The 12,915-nt window shown below is 38.1% G+C and overlaps 1 protein-coding gene across 4 annotated transcripts in view; it reads left to right on the top strand.

Moving 5' to 3' along the window:
* The window catches only part of Hsepi (D-glucuronyl C5-epimerase), a 178,571-nt gene that overhangs the window by 130,331 nt on the left and 35,325 nt on the right, over positions 1-12,915 (top strand). For all 4 annotated transcript variants that reach the window (XM_067142103.2, XM_067142105.2, XM_067142104.2 and 1 more), the window contains one exon: positions 3,797-4,030. In XM_067142103.2, the coding sequence (XP_066998204.1) occupies positions 3,797-4,030 (234 nt within the window). The remainder of the gene's footprint in view (positions 1-3,796; positions 4,031-12,915) is intronic.

Raw genomic sequence — 12,915 nt, forward strand, 5'->3', positions numbered from 1 at the left:
TAACATAGGAAGGTAATCACAAAAATAAGGTCTCTTATTTTTTTATAAATACATAGACCTGTTTATTTCTACAATGGTTTATATCATTTATAGCTTGAACAGTTAGCTATTTTTCTACTTAATCACCATTTCGGTCGATGCATTTTTGTAGACGCTGTGACAGTTTTTGTATGCCCATGTCATACCAGCTCGCCGCCATGCTGTTCAGGAAGTTGTGAACCTGATATTTCATCTCATCATCGGTGCTGAATTGCTTTCCAGCCAAATGTTCTTTCAATTTAGGGAACAAGTGATAGTCACTCGGCACCAAGTGGGGACCATAGGATGGGTGGGTGATGTTCCACTGAAACTGTTGCAGGAGAGCAACGGTTTGTCAGGCGACGTGCGGGCGAGCATTGTCATGAAGAATGTTTACGCCCTTGCTCAACATTCCTCTTCTCCGGTTCTGAATTGTCCGTCTGAGTTTCTTCAGGGTCTCACAGTACCTGTCAGCATTAATTGTGGTCCCAGCGGGCATAAAGTCGGCCAGCAATACCCCTTTTTGATCCCAAAACACAGTTGTCATGACTTTACTGGCAGACTGTATTTGTTTGAATTTCCGTGGCTTTGGCGAAGAGGGATGCCGCCACTGGCGTGATCGTTGCTTGGTCTCAGGTGTAAAACGCCCAGGTTTTGTCACCCGTGAAAATTGAATCCAAACCGTTGTCTTGTTCGGCTGCAAAGTGTTGAAGAAATGCGCGGGAAGAATCAATTCGTTGCCACATGTGGTCTTCAGTTAACATGCGTGGCACCAAATAGCTTAATATGGTAATAGTGGAAACTCTCCTCACCTAGCATGCAGAGCAGCGGCGACAGCACGCGACAGCGCGTAGTGCTGTCATCTAGCGGCTCGAAGAGAACACTAACACAATGCGCTATTAAAACACTTAACTTTTCGACTTCGAATACAACGAAATACAGATTTTAAGACGTTTGCATCGCTCTTGTAACGTAATATAGGGAAGGAAAGCGGTGGATGTTGATCTGAAAGAACCAGTGATAAGAATAAAACAAATGTATCAAATTAAAACATTCGATCGTCATGTTTCTACTAGGACCCACAGTCTCCAAGAGCAAGTCACACACGTGGTATCTTTTTCAACTTGGTATTTTTACTGGCAACATTTTTCTGTGTTGTATCATTGGTTCTATTCACATGTGGCTTTATAAGGACTTTGAAAAACTTGTTAGTCAGTAATTGTATGCAGCTGTTAAATATGCCTTCACTACATTCATTCAATGACAAAAAACCTGTCAGTTAATTTTCTTCCAATTCCATGTGTGTTTTCTAACAAAAGCTGACAAAAACTATCTGCAAATATTCCTGATAGTTTAGCACCTAACCGGGCGAGTTGGCGGATGCGGTTAGGGGCGGGCGGCTGTGAGCTTGCAACCGGCAGATGGTGGGTTGGAACACCACTGTCGGCAGCCTGAAGATGGTTTTCCGTAGTTTCTCATTTTCACACCATGCAAATGCTGGGGCTGTACTTCAGTTGAGGCCACGGCCACTTCCTTCTCACTCCTAGGCCTTTCCAATTCCATGGTCGCCATAAGGCCTATCTGTATCGGTACGACGTAAAGCAAAATTGAAAAAAAAAACACCTATCTTTCCCCCGCAGATATTTGGAAACATCATTTTAGAATTATCATACTTCTTCATTTCTGTGTGGAAATTTCCCATCCTATAATCATTTTCATAAGATGACAATATATCGATCGCTACACTCAGCACAGGGAAAAATGCTACTTGTCCAGCCCATGATATTTTCCTTTGGTCCTCAGAATTTCATCTAAATGGGCCCTTCTGCTCTTCACAGTCCATTGAGTACACCTAAAAGTCGATTAAATGCACATGTTTAATAACAATATTTCAGAGAAAGTATGTTCACATAAAGAGAAAAAATACAGACACGTAAACATTAACAGGTAGGCCCATACTCACAGCACTTCGTTGTTAGGAAATCTGTAAAATGACTTGCGACACTTTGTCTTCTGTAATTAAAACACCCATACATAGCACAAATATCTCCTCTTCCTGCCAGTTCCAAAATTGTGATACATAACAAGCACAAAACAATCTGAAGTACAAATGTGACACTTCTAACATAAACAGCTGACTGCAATAGCAAGTGTAGTTATCTCTTCGAACCACTAGATGGCACGCAGAAGCGGTGTCGCCAGTTTCTCTTAGGAGTTTCCACTATTACCATTTTAAGCTATTTGGTGGCACCCATCTTGCGCACACCTTCCGGTATTTCAACTTTTCGATTAAAATTCTGTGAGCGGTGCTTCGGGAAACCTCAGGAACCAAAGTGCAGAGATCATCCAAGGTGATCCGCTGATCTTCACGCATGATTTGCTCAAACTTCTCGACTGTCTCAACAGAAATTGACGGTCTTCCGCTCGTTTGTTCGTCGTGAATTTCAGTCCGACTGGCTGCAAACTCTCTACACCACTTACAAATATTTTTGACATCCATGCACGACTCACCATACACTTCCTCAATTGGCGATGGATTTCATTCAGTTCAGTACCTTTTGCATTCAAAAACCGAATAACTGAGCGCAAATACTGAATATTCAATGTTCACGGGAAGATTCTTTTTTAAAAAGGCCAATTTTTCTTATTAAGTGAACCTACTTTTTTACTTTTGTGTACATAAACCAAGATAAAGCAAAATATGTGGCTAAAATTTGTATTGTACAGACAAACTTGTAATTTTATTTAGAGAGATTACCTTGGAATGGAATTGGTCGGAAGTGTTTGGATGAATCGTACTTAATCATATTTACTGGATATTATGAATAACCACCATCTCTTGATTGTAAAAAAAAAGTAGTACCTTGTCCCCAAATATCAACAACTGACACTTGCCAATGCAATGGCTACAATGTATGCTAGAAACCAGTTTGCATTTTGTGAAACACACTTGATTTCATTAGATGACCTACCAAATGAAACCGTAACTCATGGTGAGTGTGCAAGAAAATCTTCCAAGGGTATGAGAATGGCATATGTGAAGGAAAATGCAGGTCAACTAAATCTAAGTGTAAGAGAAACAACAAACTGTGTAATTCAACGGTACCATGATAGCTTGCCATTTTCAAACAAGGCGTGGATTTATCTTACCAGTGAGGAGTTAGTGGTAAACTGAATGATTATAATGATTAACTTTAAAAACATTGCTATAATGTTACTTCTTTAGAGCTTATGTATATGCATTTATATATTTCAATTGTTCTTTAAATTTCAGATTTAAGTTCCAGTATTGAAACATATTTTTTGATTTTTCAAGTACACTTCATTTTGTTTGAGAGTTTTATATCTCACATTCTCTTTTTAATTCTGCAAGTTTCATGAATATTTTCACATATTTAAAATGTTGATTTAATTTTAAATTTTCGGGATATGTTACATTTATAACTATACTCTCAACAAGTCTGTAATTCTGTTACTCATTTTCAACAAACCAGCCCATTTTGAAAATTACCCATAAAAATTAATAATTATTAATTCTATATTTATCAAACTTCAAATATTATTGGTGATTATACATAATTGCTACCTGTTTCGTATAATTGCCAATTTTAATGTAACATACATATCATGATGATGTACCTGGTACTGTCTTTTATCTGCATTATGTTTGATCCACTCCATATTGTTTACTCTGGTATAATACTTGTTATTTCACCATATTTATTCTTGGAAGTTTTCCCTGGATTAGCTATGATTAATATCCATCTGATTAAAACAGGTGTTCCTGTGTCGACACAGTGGGAGAGTCAAGGTTACTATTACCCTACCCAGGTGGCCCAATTTGGTCTCTCTCACTACAGTAAAAATTTAACAGAACCTGAACCACGGCGGAAAGTGTTAGAAGATGGTGATAAAGAGCTTGCTCACTGGATTGTACCAAAAGGAACAGCATCTCTATCCCGTGAGCTGGATCCTGAAGTCAACAGCTATGTGGCTCATTTCAACAGTCCAGGTTTGTTCATTTTTCTACCAAAGAAGGTGACATTATAATTAAAATGTTGCTTCATTAATATCTGTGTTGTTTTTTTTTGTATAGGAAATCTGGTTGTTCACCACCACCAATCTCTCATTTAAAAACTATATTACACTCTTCATCACTGCCCTCAGTCTTACTACCAATGCAACTCTTCATTCATTTATTTGTTTGTTCATCCATTCATGTATTTGTTTGTTTGTTTTTTTGATTGTTTGTTTGTTTGTGACCGAGCTCGATAGCTGCAGTCGCTTAAGTGCGGCCAGTATCCAGTATTCGGGAGATAGTAGGTTCGAATCCCACTGTCGGCAGCCCTGAAAATGGTTTTCCGTGGTTTCCCATTTTCACGCCAGGCAAATGCTGGGGCTGTACCTTAATTAAGGCCACGGCCGCTTCCTTCCCACTCCTAGCCCTTTCCTGTCCCATCGTCGCCATAAGACCTATCTGTGTCGGTGCGACGTAAGGCAACTAGCAAAAAAACTGTTTGTTTGTGAAACCAAAACAGCAAGAAGCCAAATTTGCTGTGACAGTAATTAGTCAGTCAATCAAGTCTTCCCAGCCCAAACTTTGCAGCATTTTTGTAACGCTACTCTTTTGTCGGAAATTACAGAGAACGAATCGAGCTGCTTTTCTTTGGATTTTTTCCAGTTCTTGAATCAAGTAATCCTGGTCACTGTCCCAGACACTGGAACCATACTCTAGTTGTGGTCTTACCAGAGACTTGTATGCCCTCTCCTTTACATCCTTAGTACAACCCATAAACACCCTCATAAGCATGTGCAGAGATCTGTACCCTTTAATTACAATCCCATTTATGTGATTACTCCAATGAAGATCTTTCCTTATATTAACACCTAGGTACCTACAATGATTCTCATAAGGAACTTTCATCCCATCAACACAGTAATTAAAACTGAGAGGACTTTTCCTATTTGTGAAACTCACAACCTGACATTTTACCCTGATTATCATCATACCATTGCCGCTGTCCATCTCGCAACATTGAGGTCATTTTGCAGTTGTTCACAATCTTGTAACTTGTTTATTACTCTATACAAAATAACATCATCCGCAAAAACCCTTATCTCTGATTCCACTTCTTTACTCGTATCATTTATATATATATAAGAAAAAAATAAAAGTCCTTGAGGAATTCCCTTCTTAATTATTACAGGGTCAGATAAAGCTTCGCCTACTGTAATTCCCTGAGGTCTGTTTTCTATAAATATAGCCACCCATTCAGTCACTCTGTTGTCTAGTCCATTTACACTCATTTTTGCCACTAATCTCCCATGATCCACCCTATCAAATGCCTTAGACAGGTCATCATAATACAATCCATTTGACCTAAATTCAAGATGTCTGTTATATCTTGCCAGAATCCTACAAGTTGGACTTCAGTGGAATAACCTTTCGTAAACCTGAACTGCCAACTATCGAACCAGTTATTAATTTTGCAAACATGTCTAATATAATCATAAAGAATGCTTTCCCAAAGCTTGCATGCAATGCATGTCAAACCGACTGGCCTGTAATTTTTAGCTTTATGTCTATCACCCTTTCCTTTATACACAAGGGCTACTATAGTAACTCCATTCATTTGGTAGAGTTCCTTCATGCAAACAATCAAATGAATACTTCAGATATGGTGCTATATCCCAACCCATTGTCTTTAGTATATCCCCAGAAATCTTATCAATCCCAGCTGCTTTTCTAGTTTTCAACTTTTGTATCCTATTGTAAATGATGATGTTATCGTAGGTAAATTTTAATACTTCTTTAGTATTAGTCCCCTCCTCTGTCTGGACATTATCCTTGTAACCAACAATCTTGACATTCTGCTGACTGAATACTTCTGCCTTTTGAAGATCCTCACATACACACTCCCCTTGTTCATTAATGATTCCTGGAATGTCCTTTTTAGAACCTGTTTCTGCCTTAAAGTACCTATACATACCCTTCCATTTTTCACTAAAATTTGTATGACTGCCAATTATGCTTGCCATCATGTTATCCTTAGCTGACTTCTTTGCTAGATTCAATTTCCTAGTAAGTTCCTTCAATTTCTCCTTACTTCCATAGCCATTTCTAACTCTATTTCTTTCCAAACTGCACCTCCTTAGTCTCTTTACTTCTCTTTTATAATATAGTGGGTCTTTACCATTTGTTACCACCTTTAAAGGTACAAACCTGTTTTCACATTGCTTAGCAGTAGCTACAAACCCATCCCAGAGTTTGTTTATATTTACATTTTTATTTACGGTTTTCCAGTGGTCATAGTTACTTTTTTTAAACTCCCTCATGCTTGTTTTATCAGCCATTTTATCAGCCATGTGGTACTTCCTAATAGTTCTACTTTTAAGACCTTCCTTTCTATCACATTTATTTTTAACTACGACAAAAACGGCTTCGTTATCACTAATACCATCTATTACTTCGGTTTCTCTATAGAGCTTATCTGGCATACCAGCACCACGTACAGAATATTCTTCCCTCTAGTTGGTGCCATTACTTTCCGAATCAGCTGTCCTTCCCTTATTAACTTATTTGCCATTTGTTGTTCATGCTTCCTGTCGTTCGCATTACCTTCCCAATTGACATTTGTTAAATGGAGATCTCCCGCTACAATCACATTCCTTTCGTTATAGTTTCCCACATAACTGATTATCTTATCAAATAATTCTAAATCAGCATCAGCGCTACCCTTTCCCGGTCAGAGCCATCAAGTTACCTATTATCTTTAGAAATGAGCCTTACACTTAGAATTTCATGTATGTCATCTTTAACTTTTTCGTAGCTTACAAATTCTTCATTCACCATAATGAATACTCCCCCTCCCACCATTCCTATCTTGTCTTTACGATACACACTCCAGTTACAATAGGACCGACAAGTTCTTATTTGTGTTAAAACCCCATTAATTTATGTTACCCATAGTTATGATTTGTTCACATTTTAAAAATTATTATCCTGTCGTGTTAGTCTTAAGAGATTATTAATGTTCCTATATTATGCTATATATGGTTAAGAAGGTCCCAAACCTTGACCTAAAGGTTGTCTACAGGCTGAAGATGCCCAAATAATGGGTGAAACATGTACCTGACCTGATAAATCTACATAAATTCATGTAGATTCAAACCACATTAAACGTGGAAAGTATTGAATAGGTGGTTTTATTAAATTATCCTTCAGATTCTATGCCTGACACACTCCAGTTCCGTGAGAAAATTTCTGCATCCATTATATCATTTCTCAGCCATGATTCAACTCCTATTACAATGTCTGGTATTTATATATCTATTAAATTACATAATTCTGTTCCTTTCTTTACAATACTTCTACAGTTCAACATGAACATTTTTGTCATCGCTACTTGACTTCCAGATCCCTGTACTCTTGTCACTGCTCTCTAGACCACCCTGTTTCTCTGAATGTACCTCCCTATAACCCTTCTAAACAAATTTAATAACTTATACGTACCACTGTGGTTTAAGTGAAACCCATCTGAGTGCTGATCCCTATTTCCTACCCACCCATTAGGATCTAGAAATCTCACTCCCAGTTTCCCACACATCCACTCCATAGTCTCATTTAAATCCCCAATCACCCTCCAGTCAGTATCCCTCCTACACAGTATTCCACTGATAACAATCTCCGCTTCCTTAAACTCCACCCGTGCTGCATTTACCAGATCCCACATCTCCAACTATGTTGATACTTATATCAACTTGCCTTACGTTGTTGGTACCAACGTGAAACACTACTGCCTTCTCGTTTCCCTCCTCCTCTTCTACTTTCCTCAATATCTGCCTCAACCTAATTCCTGGATAACACTCTACCCTGGTTCCCTTTCCTCCACACACTCCCCCCACATGTCTTAACAGTGGAATTCCCCATGACCAGAGCCTCAACCCTACCCACCTCATTTGATCCCCCTCTCCTCCTGGTCAGCCCTATCTTTCCTGACAGTTGCAGAAGCTATTTCCTCCTCCCTTTCTTCCCTTCCATGACCCTGTTCTACCTGTCTTTTCCTATCCTCTACTCCACATTTCCCTTTCCTACCTTTTCCCTTCCTCCTACTTCCACACTTCTCAGCAACAGTTCCCTGTTCCTCATCTTCCCTCTGTTGTTCTACCTGCAGTGACTCATACCAATTTCTCACAGACACCTGTCCTGAATTTGATACTGAATAGAGCCTTTAGTCTTCAATCTCCTTGCCCTACAACATTAGACCACCTGTCTTCTACATTTCCCCCATTTCCTTCCCATCCCTCTTTTACACAGACTGTATTCTGTACATTGTTTGAGGGAGGCCTACCTTCCTTCGTGTCTTTTGAAAGAATCCTAATTATCTCCCTCAAACTCTCCAACTCCTCCCTCATACTCCTGAATGCCTGGCCATACCCACAGTTCCTACACTTGCACTCCTTAGCCATTCTTTATGGAAAAATGAAAAGAAAAGGAAAAATAAAATAACTTATTCTGTGCAAAAAAAAAATGAATGGGAAGAAGTATTGTATGGGATAGAACACAAGGATCACACGACAATAAGGTAATTAATATACTGCTACACTACAGCACTACTTAGTTGTACTGTATTTTTATCCTACAACACCCTAACAGGATAAAAACTGCCATTAATTATTGAATACTAAAAGGAATGCACAAAAATTGCACAATTCTAAACTGGAGTTAAGCCTACCCTAATTACTACAACAGAATTCTAGTAAGAAAGTTTGTACAGATACTTCTACTATACTACACAAATATTTTGCAATAATAGAATAAGCACGCTAATTTCTAATAAGCTACTACAATAATTTTAAACTACGTTCAGACATATCCTAATTTCAATATGTTATTACCAAGCACAAACAGAAATTATTATTATTATTATTATTATTATTATTATTATTATTATTATTATTATTATTGAGACAATAATTTACGATACCCTCATTTGTTGGACATGTATATTTGTGTGTGGGGACTTTATCTGCAAATATCGGCTATTGGTTGCATTGCCGTTAAATTATATGCCTGAAACTGTGGCGATTAAAAATGCATCTTCTTGCCATTGTTACGTCGGTTGCTTCGAAATTCTGATTGGCTCAATAAGCTACTTTTTGACTTGAGCGTGCGCAGTGTCGATGTTCAACTGAGCGACGCGCGGCTTGACTGCACTGAACGCCAGTCTGTTACCAGCAGGTCGCCAAGATGAACGCTTCTGGAGAAGTGTAGCGTATAAGACGCAATTGAGTTTTGGTAGAATGGAGTGCAATACTCCTGGCTGATAGCCGTGTAACCAGGGTATTTGCCCTAGTTGTAGTGTTCCTTGAGTTTTAATGTATTTCCTACCTACTGTTCTTTTATTTTAACAGAATACGGATATCTGAGTGAGTGTGCCTTTTTGCAAGATGGCCTAACAACGTAAGCTATGCGATTATATTAAATTGGATACCCAAGGATGTAAGTACAGTATCTACTTAGTGGTTTCAAAACTGTTCTACTGCCGGATTATTTGGAAAAGAAGTATCTGTGTGACATTAATTTTGTGAAGTATTTCGGCAACACCATTTGAATCGTATCTGCCAACCTAGTACCGGTAATTTGAAATTAGGCCTACAGTTTATGGACATGTCGACCACCGTTTATTTATTAAATTAAGCTGGAATTACTTCTTCGTCGGACATTTTAATGATATAAATTGTATTTGCTAAATATTCAAATGTAACTTAACGTGATTTTGGTAAAGTTCTATATTCAAATTATTATCATGGAGTTATTCTGGAACGCGGTAGATGCACGGGCGAAAGGCCAATTATTCCATCTCCTCATTTAATTGTGATTATCGTTATGGTACTGTTTTCTGTGTCCTAATATTTTTATTATTATTATTTTGTTGGTGCATTTCCTTCTACTTTTCTTGGTTCATATTTGTGATATCTATTGCACTGTTATCAGTGTTTTGAAAGACGTTATGTGCTTGTATTGTTTTCGTGATGGATCTTTGTTTAATTGCTTAATGGGATGGTTTATTTCTGGTCTCGTCCGGGCATAACCATCTTCCAGGGCCTCCTAAAATTAATATTTAATAACCGGCGTTTATATTCCCTATTTATTTTTTGTTGGAGGTAATCTTAAATTATAATTATATTGTAATATTGTGGTTGCTCGAAGCTGAAATTTGTTCCAATTATTCCCTAAGGATACTTTTGCCCTCCTCAGATTATTCGCGTCCGTGTTTTCTTTCTTTCTTTCTTTCATTATTGCGTGTCGTATTTTTATCTTATCTCAGGTACGCTAATTTTGTGGGGGCCTTGCCTATTGTCTCTTGTAGAGAGATGTTGGCTTCGGTTTTGGGAAGCTGGATGCTTCGTGTGTACCATTGTTTGTTTTCTGTGGAATTTTAGGAGTTTCCATTTTGTAAATTGTAAACTATTTGAGTCATATTTTTATTCGAGTTCGTGACTGTTCTCTTGTGTTATTTAAATTCTTTTCGTGTGAAATATTTGGTTGGCTATCGTTCTCTTAAATTTTGAGTGTGCTTCCGAGTTCCTAGATGATTGATATCCTTGTATACAGTCCTGGGAACAAATTTCAGTGGAATGAGATTGTTTTCTACCTACTTAGAAAGATATGCTGGCCAGTTACATGATTAATATTTAATACACGGATCCGTTTTAAAATTTGTTGTTGAATGAATTCTGATGCGAGCTGCAGACTCCGCTCATTTCTTGGTACTGTAAGATTTACTCTAGTGTGTGGTCTGAGTGAGTTTTCATGATATTAATTATTATTATTCTTTAAAAGTAAGGGACATTCATCTCCTCTTTTATGAATTAAAAATAAATTTTTCTTTTTAGGGTGTAAGTTCTTTGACGTACTTATTTATTACAGCATAAGAATTATTTTTCATTGTTATCCGAGTGTACACTCACTATTTTATTATATAAAAACAATAGTTCTTTCAATGTATAATTCAGAGAGATTATTTAATTTTCAATTAATTGTTCTTGATTTTGTTCACCTTTTAACATATTTCAGAAAGTTATAATTTTCATTAATTTTATTTTTGGTTTCCTGAACTTTAAGTAAAGTTTAAATTATTGAAATTTAATTTTGCTTTCATTTAGTAGTTAGTGGTTTTGACCCGGCAACCTGTCAAACGTTAACGTAAGATCCAGTCCTCTTCCCTTATTTTCCGTGCCCTCCACGCTGGTTTTGTTAATGCTGCTGCTACTCGATGGTAAGTATTTTGCTTCTTGCGCTCATTTGGTGATATTTATGGGTTTTAATTATCTTTCTTGTTTTATCTTTGTCGAGTTGCAATTATTATTATTATTATTATTATTATTATTATTATTATTATTATTATTACATGGCTTTCATAGATTGTCAGAAAGCACTTGATTCAGGAGAACTGCTGGCTGTGCTGGAAGCGAGAGACAATGCTCATATTGACTTCAGGTACTCTAATCTCAAATACATATATGAACATACCACTCTGCATGTCAAAATTGAAGAAGACTGGACTGGAAAAATTCCTGTTGATAGAGATGTAAGACAGGCTGATACAATTTTACCTACGCTATTCACCCTGGCATTAGAAAATGTATTCAAGAAACAGTTGTGGGATCAAAAGGCATTGACATTGATGGTACCTACCTTAACCACCAGTGAAATCATTCTTGTCAGCAGCAGTCCTGAGGTACTGGAATCGATGCTGCATGAACTTGGAAGTCTCCCAGGCTGTAGGTCTAAGGATGAACTTCAGTAAAACAGAAATGATGAGCTTGAACAGCATGCTTGTCACTATTGACAATGTCCAGCTCCATGGCTAAATGGTTATCCTGCTGGCCTTTGGTCCAGGGTGTCCCAGGTTTGATTCCCAGCCGGGTCAGGGATTTTAACCTTCATTGATTAATTCCGATGGCTCGAGGGCTGGGTGTGTGTGCCATCTTCATCAGTAGAATTCATCATAGGTAGGACCCCATCCTCATAGACGTGCAGGTCGCCTGTACAGCGTCAAATAGAAAGACCTGTATCAGGCCTCTTCTAGGCCACATGCCATTTATTATTATTGTTATTATTATTATTATTATTATTATTATTATTATTATTATTATTATTATTATTATTATTATTATTAACAGTCTAATACTTGAAAGTGTTGAGTACATATACCTGAGGCACAGCATTGAACTAGGGAGGGACAATCAGATACGGAGGTCGCCAGAAGAATCGGCCTCATACCGAGCGAGTTGGCATTGCGGCAAGGGCCATGTAGCTGTGAGCTTGCATTTGGGAGATGGGGGATTCGAATCCCACTGTCAGCAGCCGTGAAGATGGTTTTCCGTTTCCCATTTCCCACACGAGGGAAATGCTGGGGCTGTACCTTAATTAAGGCCACGGCCATTACCTTCTCAATCCTAGCCCTTTCCCATCCTTGCATCGCCAGAAACCTCCAATGTGTTATCGCAACGCTAAGCCACTAGCAAGAAGAGATATTGGCCTGATTCAGGCAGCTTTCAGCGGGTTCGGCTACATCCTGCGAAGTCCTCATGTGCCGATGAACTTCAAGAGGAAGATGCATAACATGCATTGTACCAGTCGGACATCTGGCCTTAAAACTATTACTTTAACAGTGAAATGTATGAACCACCTCAGAGTCTGTCAGCAAGCTGTGGAGTGTTGTATGCTTGGAATCAGCCTGAGAAATCGAGTCCAAAGCGAGATCAGGACGATGGCTTGAGTGACAGTTGTGATAGAGCAAGTGGCAAGACTGAAGTGGGGGTGAGCAGGTCACTTTGCAAGGAACACCTCAAAATAGACCAAAGCTCTGATTAGAGTGGAGACCACGA

Source organism: Anabrus simplex, chromosome 2 (genome assembly GCF_040414725.1).
Source record: "Anabrus simplex isolate iqAnaSimp1 chromosome 2, ASM4041472v1, whole genome shotgun sequence".
Taxonomy (NCBI): Eukaryota; Metazoa; Arthropoda; class Insecta; order Orthoptera; family Tettigoniidae; genus Anabrus; species Anabrus simplex.